At 33.6% G+C, this 24,124-nt stretch overlaps 1 protein-coding gene across 1 annotated transcript in view; it reads left to right on the forward strand.

Moving 5' to 3' along the window:
- The window catches only part of FBXL17 (F-box and leucine rich repeat protein 17), a 522,435-nt gene that overhangs the window by 15,146 nt on the left and 483,165 nt on the right, over nucleotides 1-24,124 (forward strand). The window contains exons 4-5 of the mRNA XM_021713613.1: nucleotides 2,948-3,205; nucleotides 19,499-19,630. Of these exons, the coding sequence (XP_021569288.1) occupies nucleotides 2,948-3,205; nucleotides 19,499-19,630 (390 nt within the window). The remainder of the gene's footprint in view (nucleotides 1-2,947; nucleotides 3,206-19,498; nucleotides 19,631-24,124) is intronic.

Consider the following 24,124-nt stretch of genomic DNA (forward strand, 5'->3'; position numbering starts at 1 on the left):
TAATGAAATGGAAGTAAAATGGTCTGAGATTAACATTTTTTTAAAAATTCTTTTTGATGGATGTTCTGGTCCTCCTCATTGCTCAGCTGCCTAATATGTTTATATGGGGACACACACATATTAGGAAAAAAGATAGTTTATAGTGCTTATTGCAAACAGTTTGCTGAACTTGCTGAATTCCATCTTTAAAACTGGTAGTCATTATTTGGCATTAGAATATATAAAAATATTCAATAAGAACATTGGATTTTATTGGAGTACTAAACCGGCTCTAAATCCTTCCAGTATATTTCTGGTGGTATGCTAGTAAAGGTTTAAACGGGCTTCAAAAAAAAAGTCATGATTTATATTTGCTTATTTCTATCATGTAAATACTCCCACCACAGCCAGTTTCCAGTTACACATTTTCTGCCACTGAATGCAGATTAGAAAGAGGGGTACATTATAAGCTCTTGTGAGTTGGTAGGTGACAGCTCCAACATGCTGGTTGTGTATATTTTTGTGTGTGTATAGCACACAAATTTTAAGCATGTTCCAGAGGATTTGTGTATAAGTTGTTCCCTTTCTGTTTTTCTGCCTCATTAGCAAGAGGTTAAAACATTAGAGAATTACTTTACCTCCTTGGGTTCATGATATTTGTGTCCAGGGAGAATGATGAAAAGTTAGTTGTGGCTAGTAGGGTAGAGAGAAGATAAATGTGAAGTAATTCATTGGCTAGTTACTTTATTACTGTTGAATGTTTGAGCTATTTATTATGAACTCTGACCCAAAGTAGCTTTCCTCCTCTTCTCGTTGTAAGTTCTGAAGACGAAAAAATAAAAAATAAAAGGAGAGGTACGTCTTTTTTTTTTTTTTTGAGTCAGAGTCTCACTCTGTTGCCCAGGCTGTACACCTTCTGCCTGCTGGGCTCAGGCTATCCTTCCAAGTAGCTGGAACCACAGGCACATGCCACCATGCCCAGCTAGCTTTTGAATTTTTTTTTGCTGTAGAGATGAGGTCTCACCAACTTCTCCAGGCTGGTCTTGAACCCCTGGGCTCAGGCAGTCCTCTCGCTTTGGCCTTCCAAAGTACTGGGATCATAGGTGGATGCCCAGTAGTATGTCAGAGTTTTAGCTTTCCAGGGGACTGCCTGTGTTCATGCTGTTTTCAACAAACATACACACAGGAGTATCATCTTTGGCTCTTATCCTAGTATTGCTCAGCACTCTAGTTCTTTCTTCCATTTCTAATTTTCTCCATTATTTTTACCCAAAGTACTTGAATAATATTAACTTTGTTTTCCTTTTTGAAAATGTGATGATAGGGCACAGAATATGTAGAGAATGATTTTTTAAAAAAATTCAGATGGTCATGTTAGTTTTTCACCAGAATTTTAAACTTACTTTTATTTAGCATCGAGTCTTCTGAGAAATGTTTTTTGACATGAACATTTCTATATAATCTTTGACTTTTTATTATGCAAAATGATACTTTCTAAGCTATGAATTATATTTGAGGTAGCATTCTCATAGAAGTAGCAGTAAAACAATAGAAATTTGTATACTGTGGTATCATCTGATATCAAGTGTAAGAAGTCAAGATTTGTAGGTCATGATGACTAATGTACACTATTTTTTGGGTTAAAAATAGAGAACAAAACATTTAAAATCTCAATGTAGTTTTGTTTGTGGTGAGTTTTTGGTGAGTTTGAAGGTTTAAAGTGAGTTTTTCCAATAAGTATACATTTTTAGACTTTTAATGAAAACGTACACATATTCTTCATTGCTGTTTTCTGACACCACATGTATGGAGTTTTTTTCACACTAACAATTTGTTGACACTAACTGGGTATCTAACAATTCGATTCAATTCTGACACCAGCTTCCAGAGGTAGCACAGACCCTATAGGCTAAGGGGTCTTAACTAAGGTCCCACAAGACTAACCCCACTTCAGCTGGCAGCTGCAAGCCCTAGGAGTTACCTGAACTTCTTATTGACCAACTGTAAATTTGGGAGCTCCTCCAGTCTCCTCTTCTGTTTCTGTAATTAGCTACAACTCCTCACATAGTACGGAAAATACTTATATTTACTGGTTTATTTATAGGACCAGCCAAATGGAAGAGATACATAGGGCAAAGTATAGAGTTCACCGTCCTCCCAGTACTTTGATATATTTACCAACTGAATCTCTCTCCTTGTTTGAAATTTTATAACTTAATCTCCAGGCCTCCTTTCCTCCCTGGAAGTTAGAGGTGGGACTTGAAATTTAGCACCCTTTAATCAAGCGTTTAGTCTTTTTTTATTTTTTATTATTTTTAAAATTTGAGTCAGAGTCTCACTCTGTCACCCAGGCTGGAGTACAGTGGCATGCTTATGGCCACTGCCGCCTCGACCTGCTTGGTTCAGACGATCCTTTTGCCTCAGCTTTCCAAGTAACTGGAACCACGGATGTGCACCACCACACCCGACTAATTTTTTGATCTATTGTAGAGACAAGGTCTCACCAAATTGCCCAGGCTGTTCTTGAACCCCTGGACTCAGGCATTCCTCCCACCTCTGCCTCCCAAAGTGCTAGGATTAGAGGCGTGAGTCACAACGCCCAGCTAAGTGTTTAGTTGTTATGATGGCTGGCTCCCACTCTGAGACTACATAGTGGCCCCACTCTGAGTCATATCATTAGTATAAACTCTGGTATGGTTTAAGAGGCTTGTTATGAATAACAAAAGACATGCTATCACTCAGGAAATTCCAAGGATTTTAGGAACTTTGTGGCAAGAACTGGGCACAAAAACATATAATTTCTTATTGTACCACAATTCTTATTTTGCTTTTAATATTAAGGAAGTTTTTCTTTTAATTTTCATGTGATAATGTAATTATTATTTATTGCAAAGTTTAGTAAAAGAATTGAAAGTAAGTTTTTACTTTTAGCATAAGTTTAAATTTATTGCATCTTTTTCTCTCACAGGTCACTGATGAATTATTGGAAAAAATTGCATCAAGAAGTCAGAATATAATTGAAATCAACATTTCTGATTGTCGCAGTATGTCTGATACTGGAGTATGTGTTCTAGCATTTAAGTGTCCTGGACTTCTTAGGTATACAGCCTATAGGTGTAAACAACTTTCTGACACCTCTATTATTGCGGTTGCCTCTCATTGTCCTTTACTTCAGAAAGTGCATGTAGGCAACCAGGACAAACTTACTGACGAAGGACTCAAACAGGTAAATTTTAGCATTTATAAAATGATTTTGCTTGTATTAATTCAAAATGCTTTCTTGCAGCAACACTTTAAAAGGTTTTGTTAAAAATAATGCTTAGAGATCAAATTGAGTCATCTTTTTTATATATCAATGAATATTTGTTTAGGTTAGTGAGCTACAGTGCCATGGTCATAATCAGTAAATTAACTTTGCTGTGTTTTGTAGTGAGAGCCTGAACTTTTGTTACCAACCATTTTATTAATTTATGCTTTTGTTGCTTAAATTTTATACCAAATTTTGCTTTAGGCAATGGTATGCAGTTGGGTTAGCATGGTTTTAAAAATTAACTTTTACTTCCTCTTTTATTGTATTAGATGACACACATAATTTAAAATATCTAAGTATTTTAAGGCACAAATGGAAGTCCAAATCGAAGAATATAAAAGTAAGAAAAAGGTGGTAATTACTTATATTTGGTACAATAACTGGCTGAAAAATAGTATTATATATAGTGCTACACTATAGTATTTTATTATACTTTCTGTTTGATATACTCCCTTTGGAAATGATATTTAAAGTTTCTTGGCTCAGAACAGGTTATTCATTTAATAGAATTAATATCCTAAAACATTATATATGAATTAACTGAAAGCTCAGCACTAGAAGAGATTTGGGAAGACTCTGTCATACATAGGGAGTACTGGACATGTCAAACCAATATGTATTAGGAATATTGCCAGTTTATAAGGGAAACTGTTTTGTTTCCAAAGACAAATTGTGCAATAACAGACTTACTTCTTTTAATATTTTTCTTGGTATTCTTCTACTACGTACAGAATTGTTTACTAGCAAAGCATTTTTTTATTTTTTGCGTTGGAGTCTCACTCTGTCACCCAGTGGAGTACAGTGACTGCTCCCAGCCACTGCAGCCTCGACCTGCTGGACTCCGGCGATCCTTCTGCCTCAGCCTTCCAAAGTAGCTGGAACTACAGGCGCGCGCTACCACACACGGCTAATTTTTGATTTATTGTAGAGATGAGGTCTCACCAAGTTGCCCAGGCGGGTCTCGAGCCCGCAGGCTCAGGCAATCCGCTCACGTCAGCCTCCCAAAGGTGCAGGATTACAGGCTGAGCCACTGAGCCCGACTGTAAAGCATTTTTGAAGTTCTTAAGTCTGCTAAAGCAAATTAATCTCTTATGGGGAAATACACATGTTTTTGGATGTAGTGTAATTTTATTTCTTTTGATAGAAATTTCTCAGTAATTTACACTACGCAATGAAACATTTAAAAAGATCTGTATATTTATTAAGAACTAGATTAAATCTGTTTCATATTTAAGTCTGATATAACACAAACAACTACTGGCTTAGCAGACTGCTGAGGATGTTTTAGTAATATTTGTGAAAAAAATATGATCATAGTTATGGTTGAAGTAGAGGGAAATTAGTTCTTTAAGGAGAAAAACTTAATGTGCCAATCAAGTATTATGAATTTATCTAATATTTACAACTTTGATACTAATTATGTAAGTCCTGCCTAATATGTGAGGTATTTTGGAGCCCGTTAACTTGTTTAGATTAGATGTTTGTCTCAGATTTTCATGGCTTCTGAATTACAGATTAGTTTTATGTGAAGTAATATCCTGATAAAAGCAATAAAACAATATACATATACATATTTTTTCCTGTTATACATATTATACATATTTTTTCCTGTTAGGTAATTTTCTTCTTAGATATTTACATAAGGAATGTCATAGTGGTGTAGAGAGTAATATTTTCCTGTGCTTAAGACTGTGTTGTAGCAGGGTGTGTCCTATTTTAGACTTTCTTTTGATGTAGTGGTGTTATAGATATAGTAGAGAGGGCTTCATATAAGCATAAAATAGACAAAGTTTTATGAAGCAGTATATATCCTTATGTGCAATACACATTGATATTATCTATTCTCTACTATTATGTTAAATAAATGTTATCCATGACCCACTCACTGTATGAATTTTATGACCCAGTGATATTCGGTAAACCCTACTATGGAATTATATTGTGGTTTTAGTAAATGAATAACTTTAAAATGTATAATAACATTGCAAAAGCCTAGGATAGAACAATCCATAATTGATGGATTTTCTGAGATTATTAATTTTTCTTGAGCTCATTTTAACTTAGCAACTGACTGAATTGTTGACTCTACAGATTAAGTTGAAAAGATTTTTCTTCTGTTAGTAAAAACAGACAAATGTTTTAGAATGGCATATGTGTATTTCTTTAAATATATTTTCTTCATAACTGCTATAAATTTGATGTTAGCAAATAGCAGATGTGTGTGCTTTTTGAATTCTGTCAGCTTACAGAAACAGTTACCTAATGCATTTCAATTTGGAACTCTGATAGATGCATATATCAATATTTTACGCATTAGATTCTGCTTACTGATATTCATCAAGTTTGTGGTGATGCACCTAAATGTCAATTTTTGACTGAACACTATCTTCTTTCTGAAATACCACTTTGAAATGTTTGATATTTTTATTTCAATAATAGTCACCCCCCAAAATTTCACCAGTGGAACATATTTCTATTATATGCATCTTTTAAAACTATAATCTTGTATCTGGGGAGGAAATCTATTTAATTCATAATAATAGGCTTTTTCAGTTTTCCTGATATTTATCATCTAGCACTTGCCAGCCAACAAGTGATAGCAGTAAAGTATATAAATAAATCTAATAAATTATATCCATTACGTTACTACTGTATGTGACTAATTATATTCTATTTTAGCAGTTCAACACTCCAATCCAACTTATGGAGCTTGGTAAAAATTTCTGGAAATAACTCACTGTAGGCTTCTTCCAGATTAAAATGGTACAAAAATAATAAACATTAATTAGTAAATGTCAATCTGGCTATACTATGACTTTTTTAGCTCTTTTAAAATAAAGTGATATCAGAAAAATGTTGGAATAGGCGTCTCTAAAACTTCATTCCTCTACAGAAACATTGAAAAACAAGCCAAAACTATTAGATCCAACTTTTCCAGATCTCTGGATAACAGTGAAAGGTTTTCAAGCAACCAAGGGAATACTGAACCAAGAAAAAGGCAACTGAAAAGTGAAGGGAGCCGGGCTTGGTGGCTCAGCCTGTAATCCTGAGCTTTGGGAGGCTGAGGTGAGTGGATTGCCTAAACCCGCGGGTTTGAGACCCGCCTGGGCAACTTGGCGAGACCTCATCTCTACAATAAATAAAAAAAATCAGCCAGGTGTAGTAGCGCATGCCTGTAATTCCAGCTACTCGGAAGGCTGAGGCGGAAGGATTGCCAGAACCCAGCAGGTCGAGGCTGTAGTGGCCGGGAGCGGCCACTGCACTCCAGTTTGGGTGACAGACTCCAACTCAAAAAAAAAAAAAAAGTGAAGGGAATACTTTGGGCTTTTTTACTTACTGTGCCTTATACCCTTCTCAGCTTGGCAGCAGTCTTATAGATAGCAGCCCAAGTTTCCAGTATGGAACCCTGATCTCTGGTTCCAGAATGAGCAGAGAAGACTTTCTTTGCAAGTTATTGTGTTTGTCTGATTTTAACCTATCCGGGAGCTATTTGAAGGACTGGTACAGGTACTCATGTGTCTGTTTCACCTAATTTAGAACCCAGGCAGGGAGGAAAAGCAGTGGGTATTGGTTGAAAACATTGTAAAACAAAAGAAGGAAGCCAGCAGTTGCTTTGGGCAAAATATTATAGTAACAAATACAATTGATCTGAGATAAAAAAGCCTGGAAGAGTCTTTTGGAAATAAGGGCAATCGGCACCAGTGTACACAGGGAAATTTAGAAAACCACGTGCATGCCCATGACAGGACACATGTGCAGGAAAGACCCAAGAAAATCATAAACTTTTATCACTGGCTGCTCTCTAAGTTCAGAACAAGCAAGAAGTGAAGACCAAGGCAGAATTGTGAATGGCATGGTTACGTGTTAAAGGAGTATAACAGTGCAGAGCCAGTCTACAAAGACTAAGAGAAGTACTTTTGTTTTTTATTTTAGTTTGTTTTGTTCTTAAGTTTTGGCATTTAAGGAAATCTCTTTCAAAACACTGAACACAAGCTCAACCTTAAATAATAAAAAACAGCAAGCTCTAAGCAAGTAAGGAGACTCTAGTTTTCTAAGTTACTACATTATAATGTAGTAATATTTAATGTCTGGTTTTCAACAATAAATCACAAGATGTGCAAAAAAGCAAGTAAGGCCTGCTAAAAGGAAAAATAGTAAATTGACAGAAACCATTATTGAGGAAGCCTAGATGTTGGACTTACTAGATAAAGATTTGAAACATTTATCTTAAGTATGCTCAAATAACTAAAGGGGACCGTGGCCTAAGAACTAAAGGAAATCAGACAAATGTTGTATGAACAAAATGAAAATATCAGTGAAGAGTAGAAATTATAAAAAGAACCCCATAGAAATTATGGAGCTGAAAAGTACAATAACTGAAATAAAAAATTTACTAGGGATTCAAGAGCAGATGTAATTCAAGAAAGAATCAGTGAACCTGAAGATAGGATAATTGAAATTTTTGAGTCTGAGAAGCAGAAAGAAAAAAGAGTGAAGAAAAGTGAATAGAGCCTAAGGGACCTATGAGACACTCACCAGAACAACATTTGTATTATAGTAATTTCAGAAGGAGAAGAGAAAGAAAAAGAAGCAGAAAGAATATTTGAAGAACTAATGGCCCAAACTTCCAAGATTTGATGAAAGACATGAATCTATACATCAAAGAAAGTCAACAAGTTCAAGTGGGATAATTTCACACTATACTGAGACGACACATTATAGTCTAACTGTTGAAAGCCAAAGACGGAGAATCTTGAAAGCAGCAACAGATAAGTGACTTACCACATGCAAGGGCTCCTCAATGAGCTTAACAACTGATTTCTCTTAAGAAACCATGTAACTCAGAAAGCTGTGACTGACACGTTTAAAATGCTAGAAGAAAACAATATCAAGCACGAATTCTATATCTGTAAAAACTATTCTTCAAAAATGAAGGGGACTTAAAAATATTCCCAGATAAGCAAAAGGTAAGGGAGTTTTTTTAAATTAATAGATCTTCCCTATGAGAAATGCTGAAGGGAGTCCCTCAGTCTGGAATAAGACACTAGATGGTAACTGAAACCATATGAAGAAAAAAGAACACTAGTAAAGGTAACTACATAGAAGTTGAAAGGATGGAAAGGTATATACCATGCAAAAAAAGAGCTGGAGAGGTTGTTTTATTGTCAGACAAGACAGATTTAAGTTCACAAAGGTTCCAAGAGACAGAGAAAGTCATATATTGGAAAAAGTTTTAGTCTATCAGAAAGATAGAATAATCATAACCATATATGCAGCTAACAATCCTTAAATATATGTAGCAAAAATGGAAAGACTTGATGGGAGAAATAGACAATTGTACATTATTAGTTGAAAACTTCAGTAACTCATTTTCAATAATGGCTAGAACAACCAGATAGGAGATTAACAAAGAAATAGAGAGTCATAGAATAAATCACAAGGGAAATTAGAAATTACTTTGAGATGAGTGAATATGAAAACACAACATACTGAAACAAATGGGGTATAGCAGAAACAATGCTCAGAGGGCAGTTTGTAACTATAAAAGCTTACGTTAAAAACAAAGTAAAAACTTAATCAGTAATCAGTGTACCTCTTGAGAAGGAAGAGAAAATGAAACCCAAAGCTAGTGGAGGGAAGGAAATAATAATGATCAGAGCAAAGATAAAACGGAGAACAGAAAAAGCTGTAGAGAAAAATAAGTGAAACTTGAGTTAGGTTATTTGAAAAGCTCAACAAAACTGACATTTAATTAGATTGACTAAGAAAAAAGATAAAAGAATAAAATAAAAGAGTGGAGATTACTACCGACTTTATAGAAATAAAAAGGGTTATATGAGAGAACTATGAATAACTACATACCCAAAATTGGATAGCCTAGATGAGATGGACACATTTCTAGAAATACAGACTATAAAACTGAGGAAACAAGTAGAAAATCTGAGTTATAGTTACTCAGGAGGCTAATGCAGGAAGATTGCTCAAGCCCTGGAGTTAGAGGCTTTAGTACTCTGTGATTGCATCTGTGAACAGGCACTTCACTCCAGTCTATGCAACATAGCGAGATCCTGTCTCAAAAAAAAAAAAAAAAAAAGGCAGCACTTTTCTAACTCATTCTATGAGGCCAGCATTAACCTGAATCTGAAGCTAGTCAAAGACACTACAAAAAGAAGCAACTATCTTTAATGATTTTGCAAAAATCTTTAAAATACTAGCACACTGAATCCAGCAACATATTACAGTCAATCAATATGATATACCACATTAACAGAATGAAGGAGGAAAAAACCCAATCACTTTAATTGGTATAGAAAAGCATTTGGTGAAATCAGCAGCCTTTCATGAAAAACAAAACAAAACAAAACAAACAAAACCCCCATCAAACTCAGGATAGAATAGTATTTCCTCAACATAATAAAAGCCGTGTATGACAAACCCACAGCTGACTTACTCAGTGGTAACTACATAGATGTTGAAAGGATGAAAGATGAAAAACTTTTCCCCTAAGATCAAGAAGACAAGAATGCCAGCTTTTGGCAATTCTATTTTACATTGTGCTAGAAGTGCTAATGAAAACAATTTGACGAGAAAAAGAAGTAAAAAGCGTCCAAACTGGAAAGGAAGAAGTAAAACGATCTCTGTTTGTAGATGACATTATTTTACATATAGAAAACCCTAAAGAATCCACAGAAAAACCTGTTTGAACTAACAAATGATTTCAGCAGTGTATGCCAGGATACAAAAACAACATACAAAAATGAGTTATATTTTTATACACTAACAAATGAACAGCCTAAAAAGAAATGGATCCAACTAATTTCATTTTACAACAGCATCCAGAACTATAAATTTCCCTCTAAGCACTAATTTTGCTGCATCTCATACATTTGATATGTTGTATTTTCATTTCCATTTAGTTAAAAATATTTATAATTTCTCTTGAAATTTTATCTTTGACCCACGTGTTATTTAGCAAATTGTTATGTAATCTCTAGTTATTTTCTAGACATCTTTCTGTTATTGATCCTCTTGTGGTCTAAGATCCGACATTATATTTCATTCTTTTAAATTTGTTAAGGTGTGTTTTATGACCCAGAATGTGGTCTGTCTTGGTGGGTGTTCCATGTGAACTTGAGAAGAATGTATATTCTGCTGTTGAATAAAGTGGTCTGTAGATATCTATTTTTTTTTTTTTTTTGAATTGGAGTCTCACTCTGTCACCCAGATTGGAGTGTAGTGGCCACTCCGGGCCACCGCAGCCTCGACTGCTGGGCTCCTGGGCTCTGGCGATCCTTCTGCCTCAGTCTTCCAAGTAGCTGGAACTACAGGCGCGCACTACCATGCCTGGCTGATTTTTGATTTATTGTAGAGTTGAGGTCTCACCAAATTGCCTTGGTGGGTCTCGAACCCGCGGGCTCAGGCAATCCACTCACCTCAGCCTCCCAAGGCGCGGGATTACAGGCTGAGCCACCAAGCCCGGCTTGTAGATATCTATTATGTGTAGTTAATTAATGATGTTACTGAGTTTAGAAATGTCCTTACTGATTTTCTGCCTGCTGGATCTGTTCTTTTCTGATAGAAGGATATTAAAGTCTCTATAGTGGATTCATCTGTTTTTCCTTGTAGTTGTATTATTTTCTGCTTCACATATTTTGACACTTTGTTTTTAGATGCATACATGTTAAAGATTATTATATCTGTTGGAGTATTGACCCCTTTATCATTATGTATTTACCTCTTTATCCCTGATAACTTTCCTTGTTCTAAAGTCTACTCTGTCTGAAATTTTTATAGCTATTCTTAGGTATTTTTTTTAGTTAATAATTGTCTTATTTTTACTTTAACATTTCTGAAGGATTGTCTTTTTAAGTTCTTTCTTTTTCTCTCAATTTACAGTTTTACTGCCTGTTCACATTATTTTGGAATTAATTGAAATTTTGTATGCTGCCTAATTTATGTGACTGTTCCTTGAACTTTTAAAAAAGCCTTTTCTTTTTTTTTAAGAACATTTTTGGTTCATAGCAAAATTGAGAAGGATGCACAGAGATTTCCTATGTACTTCCAGCTCCCACACATACATAGCCTCTCTTATTATCTACATCTCCCACCAGAGTGGTACATTTATTATGATTGGTAAAACTTCATGGATGCATCTTTATTTTCAAAATCGATAATTTATTCTAGATTTCACTCTTGGTGTTGTACATTCTTTGGGTTTGGGCAGATGTATAATGACATATATCTACCATTACAGATACAATGCAGAGTATTTTCACTGCTCTAAAAGTCCTCTGTGCTTTGGTTATTTTTCACTTTTCCTCTCTAATCTCTGGTAACCACTTATGTTTTTATTGTCTTCTTCTTTTACCTTGTCCAGTTTGAAACATATAATATGTAGCCTTTTTAGATTGCATTCCTTAGTAGTATGTGCTTTTAAATTTCCTCCATATCTTTGCCCAGCTCATTTCTTTTTTAGTGGTGAACAATATCTCATCATATGTATGTACCACAGTTTATTTATTCATTGAATTATTGAAGGACATTTTGGGTACTTCCAAGTTCTGGCCATTATAATTAAAGCTGCTGTAAACTTCTGTGTGTAGGTTTTTTTCATGCACATAATTTTTCAACTTTTTTGGATAAAAACCAAGAAGTATGATTGTTGGATCATATGATAAGAATCTCTAGCTATAACAGTGAATTAATCTATTACTACTTGTAGATCTGTCATTTTTTTCTTTTATATTCTGACACTGTGTTGTTAAATGTATATATGTTGAGGATGGCTATATCTTTTTGGAGTGTTAACACTGTTGTTATTATGTAATGCCTCTCTTTATTCCTGATAAAATTCTTTGCTTTGAAGTCTGCTCTGTCTGGAATTAATATAGCTTTTCCTGCTTTCTTTTAATTAGTGGTAACATGCTATATCTTTTTCATCTATTACTTTAGTTTGTATATTTGTGCCTATTTAAAGTGTGTTTCTTATAGACAACATACAATTGAGTCTATTTTTTGATCCATTCTGACAATCTTTTAATTGTTTTTTAATTGGTGTTTTTAGACCATTGATATTTTAAGAGATTATTGATATAGTTGGATTAATATCTACCACATCTATTAGTGTTTTCTGTTTTTTTCTTTGCTCAGATTTTTGTCTTTCATATTTTTTTCTGCTTTTTGTGGTTTTAATTGAGTATTTTATATGATTCAATTTTTTTCTTTCTTAGCATAGCAATCATACTTGTTTTTCTTTTAATTTTAAAGTATATATCTTAGAATTCATGATATACATTTATTCCTAATCCAGATCCATTTTTCAAATAACAGTAATACTGCTTCACAAGTAGTGCAGATATCCTATAATAACAAAATATTTTTAATTCTTCCATTCCTTGTATCACTAACATAATTTATTTTATTTATATATAAGCATATATGTACCTAACTCCAGCCAGAATGGCAATTATCAACAACTCAAAAAATAACAGCTGCTGGAGAGGGTGTGGCGAAAAGGGAACACTTCTACACTGTTGGTGGGAGTGTAAACTAGTGCAACCTCTGTGGAAAGCAGTGTGGCGATTCCTAAAAGCTTTAAATATCAATCTCCCATATGACCCCGCAATCCCCCTACTGGGAATATATCCAGAAGAACTCAAATCACTCTATAAAAAAGATACCTGCACACGTATGTTTATCGCAGCATTGTTCACAATAGCAAGAACCTGGAAGCAACCATGCTGCCCATCAAAAGAGGACTGGATTAAAAAAATGTGGTACATATACACGATGGAAAACTACGCAGCCATAAAAAAGAACAAAATCATGAATTTCGCAGCAACCTGGATGGAACTAGAGTCTATAATACTGAGTGACCTCTCACAAAAACAAAGGTCCGAGTATCACATGTTCTCACTCATATAATGGACCTTGAACATCCAACCTAATACTATAAGAAAATGACTGACAGTAGTGGGAAACTACGGGGGGGGGGGGGAGATGGGATTAACGGTACCAAATATCTGTCTGGGGATGGGGAAGCACCTCTTATCAATAGGGTGCCTGAACGAAACGTATTTGTATACCTAACCCTTAACTGTACCCCACAACATCATAATAAAAAATATTGATTATAAAAAAATAAGCATATATGTAAGTGTACATGATCAAATATACATTATTGTTATTGTTTTGAACAAACAATACCTGTTAGCTTACTTAAGAAAAGGAAAAGTTTTAATTTTATCTTTATTACTCTTTCCCCAATGCTTTTTTTCTTTATGTAGGTCCAAGTTGCTGACTTATGTAATTTTCCTTCTTTCTGATAAACTTCTTTTATCATTTCTTGCAACGCAGGTATAGTGGCAACAAATTCTCTCAACTTTTGTCTTAGAAAGTCTATTTCTGTTTTACTCTTGAAAGATAACTTCACAGGCTATAGAATTCTAGGTTGTTAGTATTTCTTTTTCACTAAACTTTAAATATTTTACTCTATTTTTTGTTTGCATGGTTTCTGATATACATTTTTATCTTTGCCTCTCTTTTTAGGTAAGGTGTTTTTATCTTCTGGCTTCTTTCAAGATTTTTTTCTTTACTTTGGATTTTTTTTGTAGTTTGAAAATGATATGCCTAAGTGTAGTGGGTTTTTTTGTTTTTCTTTGTCCTATGTAGTGTTTTGTGGGCTTCTTGTATCTGTAATTTGGTGTATGATATTAATTTGGGGAAAATTCTTAGTCATGAGTACTTTCAATATTGCTCTATTTCTTTTTCTCTTTCTTCTCCTGGTTTTCCCATTTTCCCATTTTGCATATGTTATACCGTTTATAGTTATTCCACAGTACTTAGATATTCTGTTCTGTTTTATTCAATATTTTTTTCTCTTTGTTTTTCAGTTTTGAAAGTTTCTTCACCATACTATGAAACTCAGAGACTGTTTCTTCAGCCATGTCCAGTCTACTAATGTTTCTGTTTTTGGTATCCATCTATTTTTGCATGTTGCCTACTTATTCCATTAAAGTCACTAGCATATAGATAATAGTTTAAAAAAATTATTGGTCTGATAATTCCACCATTCTTGCCATGTCTGAGTTTGGTTCTGATGCTTTTACTGTCTCTTGAAACTGTATTTTTTGCTTTTTTGTATGCCTTATAGTTTTTCCTCGAAAGGTGGCATGGTATACTCAACCTGAATATCTGTAATTCAAAAATCCAAAATCTGAAATGTACAAAATTTGGAATTTTTTGAGTGCTGACATGATACTCAAAGGAAATGCTCATTGGAGCATTTCAGGTTTTGAGTGTTTAGGTGAGGGATGCTCAACCAGTTACTATAATGAAAATACTCCAAAATCTGGAAAACTTTAAAAATACTTCTAGTCTCAGACTTTTTAGATAAGGTATACTCAACTGTACATGGAAATTCATCTTCTATAGATGGGTCTTTAGTAATATAGTAGTGAGGTGTGAGAGAGGGGAAATGTTCTATAGTCTTAGGATTGGGTTGCAGTCTTTGATCTGTGTCCCTGGACTGTTAATTTCACCAATCCTTTTTATTTTTCTCCACTTAGGTGGGCTAGAATAGCTAGAGGGGACTGGAGTTGGTTATATCCTTTCCATATGTGGAAATGTAGAACTGGCTGGAGGTTTGTGTTTTCCTTCCCTCAGAAGGGTTAGGCTCTACAAAACTTAAGCAAGCTAGACTGGTAAAATAGTTTCTTCTGAGCACAGACCTTGTTAGGAACATAATGCTGTGACATTCTTCAAAATGATTACTTTTTCCCTCTTATTACTGAAAGCATGAGGTAATTTTTCTCTGATACTTTCTTTGAGGACCTAGTAGAGGTTCAGAAGATAATACTCAGAAAAGCATGTGGGTCCCCTTGTAACTAGGCCTCCTGGAATTTTTAACTCTCAGATTTGTTCACACTTTGTGTTGAGCAGTTTGGCAATTACAGTTTAGATTTTCTTACTCCAGTGCTGGTTCCCTGCTAGTAGGTTTCTCTTTTGGTAAATTGTGATTCTCTGTATCTGCCTGTCTGTTTCTCCAGCTTTGGGGGCACTGGTTTGTTCTGTTTCCTTACTTCTTTGTTGGCTCTAAGAAAAGTTATTGATTTTTCAGTTTGTTCTGATTTTTGTTTTTTTAGGACAGAGCAGAAATTTCTAAACTCTTTACATGCCATACTGGAAACCAGAAATCATCTTCTTTTTTTTCAACAAGCATTGCAAGTACTGAATGATCATCTTTATCTTGTTTATTCTCAGTTTTATACTTTAATATGGTAGATCTATGGAAAGCCTAAGGTATTTTTCAAATCCCTTTAGCTTGGTTAGTCTAGAATAGGCCTTTTTCTAGGGCATGGTTCTTACTCCAAAGGTATCACCTTTTTGGTATCTCAGCTGGATGTCAGGGCTCTTACCAAGATCTCTCCATTTTGCCACCTGAGACCCAGTCCTTATCACCATACAATATGTTCATGTAATGAATACGCATGTGTATTCCCGAATCTAAAATTAATAAAAAAAGAAAGATCTCTGCATTTTGGCAAGGTCAGAGCTCCAATGTCTCTAGTACTCTCTTCCTTATAGAGAATTCTGTATTTAAAATAATTGTTTTCTATTTCTGCAGTTTTTAGATAGAGGAGTAACTGCTAAATTCAGGGCATTCATGAAAATGGCATTCATGCTCTTAAAGGACTTGGTTGATGCTCTCTGAATATTTTTCTGTGGGTCATAAACAGATGGTTACAACGTAGAGAGATTTGTAGAATGTGAGAAAAATTAGTAAATATACTGGTTATAACAATTGACTTTATGATGCCTGGATAATATAGAACTTAGGACATTTATGAATGAGCTAATGGTGATTGGTGCAGACAGGCACTGATTCAGATACTGTCTTGCCTATTATGCCCAGCGATGTCTGTAATAGAACATCAGTGTCTGTAGTGAGACCAAATGACAGTTTTACTCAATAATAGTGAGTCATAGTAGCTTATTCTCTGAGGCACTCTTCCTCAATATCTAGCTGTACCTCATAGGCTGGTAATGTCTGCATAGACCACTTACGTGGTTCTAATTTTGTATAGTTACCCATGTGATCCTTGCTTTTATGAAAAGTCATTAATTTACAGGTAAAGGCACCAAACCTACTTGTCAGTGTCAAAACATCCACACAATCAGTTTAAATTTCTTTCTCAGTCTGCAGTAGTGTGATTTATATGTCTTAACCAGAGGTTCTACCAATTTGTTCACACATAGTGATGTCTAAGACTTCACCAAAAACCTCTAGTGGTGTACTAAATGTTGAAGTCTCAAGGGGCTTGGTCTTTACTGCTCAGGATCTGATCAAATTGAGAAATAAGACAAAGAAATAGTGATGGAGGGGAAAAAAATCAAATGTGTTACTCAGAAAATGTAAGGTGAAAATGTTGATTACAGATAGAGCTAAATTGGGTTGTTAACCTGACTCTGGAGTTTGGCTAACTGATTTGCCAAGCCAGACCAACAGAGTAACCCAAAATAGAGAAGTGCTGATAGCTTGCTACCTGTGGGAAGAAGTATAGAGATGAATTGAACATGCTTAATTTATTAAATACAAGTTAATCAGTGGAGAGACCAGGAATTAGACTGTCTTCTTACTGAATGAGAATGCATTTTCCTCTACTATGTCTGTTTGTATTTTTCTAAAAAAATTATTCACTTTAGACTATTTATGCAGATTCTTACTATGGAAGATAAGGATTTAGCTCACTTTTACGTCCTTCCCTGTCTGTTATCCTTTCATCCTTCCAGTGTAACTTTACTATAATTTTTGTTAAATAAGTATTCAGCATTTACGTACACAATTGTGTTATCTATCCTGTTTTTTTCCTTGATAGCATTTTTCCCCCATTGGAATTAATGTCTTTTTTTAAAAAAAAAAAGACGACGCTTTTCTTTCTTAGTATTTATACTCTTAACACTAGTGGAGCTCAAGCTTTTCCCTAGTTGTATTAGTATATCTATATGTTGATATTTAATCAAATTTATGGTCTTAAAGCAGATTCACCTGGTATGGTCTAATTTGGACTTCTTTTATACAAGTGCAGCTGTTTTAGTGGTTATTTTAGTATCTTACCTTTACCATTATTCTTACGAGCTTTTTCATCTTGCTGTTGGGTTAGATATTCTATTACCCAGATGTCCTGCTTTCTTTCTCTTGGTGTTTTCTCGTATTTTGTAGAGCACAGATTCCAATAGCTTCCTGATAAAGAGTATATAGGGGGCACATTTTTTGAGTACTTGTGTTTCTGAAAATATCTGTATTTCTACCCTCACACTTAATTTACAGTCTAAATCCTGAGTACAGAGTTCTAGGTTAGAAATAATTTTCCTTCAGAATTTTATTGCATTGTACTGTTGCTATCTTTTAGTGTTGTTAAGAAGCTTTATGTGTTTTTTAATCCTAAACTTTTCTATGCAATCTGTTTTTGTAAGTCTGTAGACTCTTTAAATCCATAATTGTCAAATTTTGTGATGGTTTGCATTGCTGGGTCTATTTTAGTTGATTGTGCTGGACCATGTAGATGAGTTCTTTCAGTCTAGAAGTTCATATCCTTTCATCCTAGAAAATTTAATGGAAGTATTTTTTGAATTCCTTCATTTCCACTACATAAACTTTCGCAGAATCCACACATTTTTAGCATTGTGCTTTTTTCTCAGCATGTAAATATGGTGCACCCTAGTTCATACAACCTATGCTTTACCCAGAGAACTTCAGTTTTTTGCCATTGTGGGAGAAGGGACAAGGTCAGACTGTACAGCGTTGAGGAGCTGATCTGAGGATTTAACTACTTTTAAAACAGATTTTCAAGAATCCTGATATTTTTAGTTACAATCTCACTCTTATTGCCAGACATGTGAGTCTATTGAGACTTATTTAGTGTACTTGCTTGTTTGCTTTTCCCACTATTGGCTTTTGATTCAGCTTTCTCAGATCTAAGTCACATCTATTGTGCATTTCTTCTAGAAACACATGTGCCTCTTTAAATGAATTAAATGAGATCTAATGGCTAATGTAATGAGCATGATGACTACTGATGAAGAAAAGTATTTCAACAACAGTGATACCATATGAAATTATTTTTGATTTTTATTGTTTACAAAGTCAGAGTTACCACTAAACTATTGTGATATTTTGCTTATATTTTTATTGAAGGAAAGGCTAAAGTTCTGTTAGAGGACAGCATGAAAATGAATGTACTCTTATCCACTTTCCTGGAATCCCTGAATGACCTAACTGGTACTGATATATAAAGCCACAGTCATGGTTTCCTATATTTGCCTTTTTTTAAAGGGGCCTCTTTATAATGCCTAACCCTGAATAACCGTTTCATTCATTCCACAAATATTTATTAAGTATCAACTAAGTGTAAGACACTGGGCACTAGACATACATTATTTAACAAAACTTACAAACCTCTGTCTTCATAGTGTTTTCTATTTTTAGAGGAATATATAATTGGTTATAGATAGAATAACAGTGTTTGTATATATTGCCATCCCTGGAAAAATAACTGAAGGCACATATATTTTGAAAATCATTACTTTACTTGAAACAGAACTTGGAAGTTTTTTCTTTTTTTTAAACTATAAAAGTAATATTTATTTTTTAAAAATTTGAGAAGATGGATAGGCAGAATTGAACAAATGTGTACCCATTTACCGATCAGAATTAACCACTGCTAACACCTTGGAACAGTTTCTTTTCTGTACACGAATACATATGTATACATTTAAATATCATACTTTATAAAATTGGATCATATCTAAAATCTTATATATGTTTTTAATTATTTTTGTCAAATATTCCAATTATAATATCTGTATAAATATTCAATTTTATGAATACACTATGGTTTATGCCTTTGGGATATTTTTCTCCCCCTCACTCTTAAGACTTGAGAGAAACAAAGATGTGAATTTGAAATGCTAAGGACTAGTATTGTGATTGGTATGTAGTGTGAGATAGTTGAAGCAGGGAGATACATTAGAAGGTGAAAAGTATTGCTTTAAATTATAGACTGCTTACATTCTATATTATTTAAAAGTAATTCATAAATAATTATTTAATGCTAATATGATTATTTTCAAAATTTAAATGAAAATCTTCATAGAAATATGTTGCCTTGGCTATTTTTTAAGTATTCAGCTAAATCTTTTTGTTTACAGCTGGGCTCAAAATGCAGAGAACTCAAAGATATTCATTTTGGCCAGTGTTACAAGATCTCAGATGAAGGCATGATCGTCATAGCTAAGGGCTGTCTGAAGTTACAAAGAATATACATGCAGGAAAACAAACTTGTAAGTACTTGTTATTATCCTTGTGTTGTTCATTTTGTTTCTAACTCTGGAATTCCTTAAACTTTGTTTATAAATTTTCTTCTGCTATTTTCTTTTGGCCATTCAGAGGCAAATATTTAATCAAAAGCAAAAATCCTCTCAAAAAAATACTTTTATAAATTGATGTCTTGAAACTAGGTGATGCTTATGATACTTGCATGTTAAAAATTCCTTGTTAGCATATGCTAATGTATCTTTTCTAAATTCTGACAGTGAATTAATGCTGGTAAACTGGAAAAATCAAATTTATTTGCCATACATATCTGTGGTTGTAGTACCCTTAGAGATTGTAATAATTCTAAATAGAATTTTTTAATGTCCAGGAAAATGTACACTTGTGAAATAGAGCTTTTTACTTAGTATGGTAAAAAAACGGGACTGAATAAATTAGAGCAGATAATCTTGGTAATTACATGAACTTTTGTATTTTAAGCAATACTTGTGTATCTCAGATAGATGTAGTGTATTATATATTTAAAGTCATTTAATTTTTAAATTGAGATGTAAATCACATATAAAATTTACTCTTTTAAATTTAATTATTTTTGTCAAATGGTTATTCCAGTTATGATGTCTGTACAAATATTCAATTTTATGAATACACCATAGTTTATACCTTTAGGATGTTTTCCTCCCCCCTTCTCTTAAGACTTCAGAGAAATAAAGATGTGAATTTGAAATGTTAAGGACTCTACGTATCTTGATTGATATGTAGTGTGAGATAGTTGAAGCAGGGAGGTAGATTAGAAGTTGAAAGGTATTGCTTTAAATTATAGATTGCTTACATTCTATATTATTTAAAAGTAAATCATAAATAATTATTTAATGCTAATATTATTTTCAAAATTTATATGAAAATCTTAATAAATTGGCTTTTCAATTTTTACAATTGATTGGTTTTTAGTATATTCATAGTGTTGGGCAATCATCACCAATATCTAATTTTTGAACATTTTCATTACATCAAAAAGGAAATGTGCCCATTAGCTGTCACTTCCCAATAACCTCTTTGTAACCCCTGAAAACTGCTTATTTACTTTCCGTCTCTATGGACTTGCCTATTCTAGATATTTCATATCAATGGAATCACATAATATATGGTGTTTTGTGTCTGTCTTCTTTTACTTAGCATGTTTTCAAGGTTCCTGTTTAGCAAGTATCAGAGCTTTATTCCTTTTTGTGACTGAATAATATTCCAAAGCAATTTAATTTTAATTTGATAGTTACATCATATAAATAGACAGAAAAAATTGTCACTAAGGAGGCCTAATAGGAGTTTTTAACGTTGAAAAATAGTGTACAGTCATGCACCATATAATGATGTTTGGTCAGTGTTAGATCTCATATACAACAGTGGTCCCTTAAGATTATAACGCTGTAGTTTTACTTTTTCGAACTTTAAATATGTTTTGATACACAAATACTTGCCATTTTGTTACAGTTGCCTACAGTTTTCAGTCTAGTAAATGCTGCACAGATTGTAGCCTAGGAGTAGTAGGCTATACCAGATAACCTACGGGTATAGTAGGCTCTACTATCTAGGATTGTGTAAGTACACTCTGTGATGTTCACACAATTAGAACATCACCTAACGATGCATTTCTCAGTATTGTTGAGAAATTTGAAAAGGCTGTTATGGCAGTCCTTAATGTAGTATATTTATAAAGAAGATTTGCTTTTTAAAAAAAGAATCTCAAAAGCAAAGAGATCTTTTTCTTGCCCTTGTAGTTCATAAAATTTGATAAGTATTTGATAACTACATCTTATTTATGAATTTAAGTTTTGAAAGGTTTCTTGAAGCATCAACACTACTAATGAGATAATGCTCTTTTAAAAAAGTTAGAAATTAAGTTAGAAAAATGGAAACACTATGAATTAAAAGTAAATCCTTTTTTAAAAAAAAACCATGTAGACCTGTAATCCCAATACTTTGGGAGGCCAAGATGAGGGGATTACCTGAGCCCTCAGGTTCGAGAACAGCCTGAGCAACTTGGCGAGACCTCATCTCTACAGTAAATCAAAAAATAAGCCAGATGTGGTAGCACATGTCTGTAGTTCCGGCTACTTGGAAGACTGAGGCAGAAGGATCACCTACCTGTACTCCAGCCTGGGTGATGGAGTGAGACTCCAACTCAAAAAAAAAAAAAAAAAAAATCCGTGAAAATGTTATAAAAACTATGTAACAAAAGTACTTCACATTTCTATTAACATTTAGTATATACGTAATGATCACTCTGGAGGCAGTGTAATTTTGTAAAGAGCAGTAGGTCTTTTTGGTCAGAGAGACTGAATTTTTGAATTCTAATATCCACTTACTTGCATTGTGACCCTGGAAGAGTTACTTCTCATTTGTAAGTGGGGCTGTTGGTATTTGTTTGTCCTTTTCTTGGTTGTGGTTTTGACAGTTACTTGACATAAGTTGCCTAGAAAAAGCTGTGACCTGTAGGAGATGTGGAACACTGTGTAGTTTTTATGCCCTCACAACTGTATTTGTTATCTAAACTGTTGGTTTCCACTTTCCATCCAAGATAAATTAAAGGATGGTAATCTCAACTTAAAATTTTTCTGTTTCTCAAGTAATAAGGTATTTGTATACTGATACTTGTTTTCTTATTGAGTAAACAGAGAGTCTTTTTTATTGGCACAATAAAAAATGTTTAGCAAGTGGTTTCCCTAAGGCAGCAGTGGTTTACGTTTTGAAAGTTTTGTTATGTTCACATTAGTTTTTCCCCAATTTTGTGGTACATTGAAAATATGTACTTAAATGTGAAAATAATCAGTTTTGTATTTAGTTTTATTCATTACACATTTTTATTTCATTGGGAATTTGAAGTAATTTAGGTAAATCTTAAAGATCAGTTCAATATTATTCTTCTTATTTAAGTTTCTTAGAGAAATTTAGAATAATTTAAACTCTTTATTGGATAATTGAGATATTGCTGACTGACCCCCCATAGAAACTTTGCATTTTAAAATTTTATGAATTAAGAAGAAATATTTAAATTACTTGCAAAGCTACAATTTTATGTAGTTACAGTATTTTTGCTGTGACCAGTATTACTAATAATTTAACACCAGATATTTTAAATTAGCAACTAATGGAAGTATATACAGAGAACATGATGTCAGAAAGGATGACATAGTAGTTTGACCTACACTTTGACAAATGTTGATTGTTAACCAAATTATTTCACTAATTTTCTTAATAAATTGAATCTTCCCAAAAAATATTAGAACTTCATTGCATAATCCCACAAAAATTATAGCATAGTTTTTTTTAAAGAATACATTTTGCTGACCCCAAATATCAAGTTGATTGCTTTTTAATACGTTGGCAGTATTTGAGAATACCTCTTTTCATATTATATTTTCACCTTTAGATGGCAGCATTGTCTTTGTATATTTAAAAAGTGACAAAGCTTTTGTGTCCTTGATATAACTGTATGGATATAATGATTACACAAGTTTCTGCTGATGTTACGGTTCATTTTGAATTTTTGGCCTTTGTGTGATCTTAATGAGAAAATTTCTAGAATGTTGCAAGATAAACTTGCCATTTTACACAGACTAGCAAGATAGTCTAACATTCTATTTGTGGCACTGATTTAAGTGTGATTAACTTTAGAGGAAGAATTCCTCTGTTTATTTGAGAGAGAAATTTTATTTATGTGGAAAGTGATGGCAATGATTGGACTCAAATGAATTATGGGGAAGCAAAGAATTGAGGACTTATATGCAGAATTTTCCCAAAAGATAAAGAGTTTCTGTTTCAGTCATTTTTAAGTAAGACAAGTGTCATGTACCTACATGGGTGTAGTTTGATTTGCTGTAAAACTCTTGTGTACACTCTAGAAATAGATTTGAGGCATACGCTTGTATTGAGAATCTAGCATATTGTATGCATCTGTCTCTCTCTTCTTCTAGTGATAGATTTTATATCACTTCTGTACAGTACTTACCACAAAACTATTCTTAAGCCATATTTAGTTTGGGCATATAGTTATTAATGATCTAGAAACATCAGTAAGTATATATTCCCTCTGCTTCCTTACTCTGCTTGCACCAGATTTTGCTTCTCTACTTTTTAAGAACAGAGAAGCGCTTTGAGGGGCTTTTTATTCCATTGTAAGATGACAGGTTCAGACAGTTTATCTGTCATTTGTTATACAGCCTGATACTTTAATGGACTAGGACTTTATGATTTATTTGAAAAATAACTTCAGTGCTCTTAGGGTTGGCATATTTGATATAAATACGTGTATATGTTATATGTATATTTGGTATATTTTTGACACCTTTTATTCTGAAGAGTTGTGCTGTAAACTAGTATAGATTTCTCAGTTATCAAAAAAATAGCAATGTATTATGAATAGATTTGAGAAAGTTTTAGGGAAATGATAAAGGTTTCCTGGTTGAACCTTGATTCCTGAAAGTTAATTGTGACTTTTTACATTT

Source organism: Carlito syrichta, unplaced genomic scaffold (genome assembly GCF_000164805.1).
Source record: "Carlito syrichta isolate Samal-C Ts95f unplaced genomic scaffold, Tarsius_syrichta-2.0.1 Scaffold304630, whole genome shotgun sequence".
In the NCBI taxonomy this organism is placed as follows: domain Eukaryota; kingdom Metazoa; phylum Chordata; class Mammalia; order Primates; family Tarsiidae; genus Carlito; species Carlito syrichta.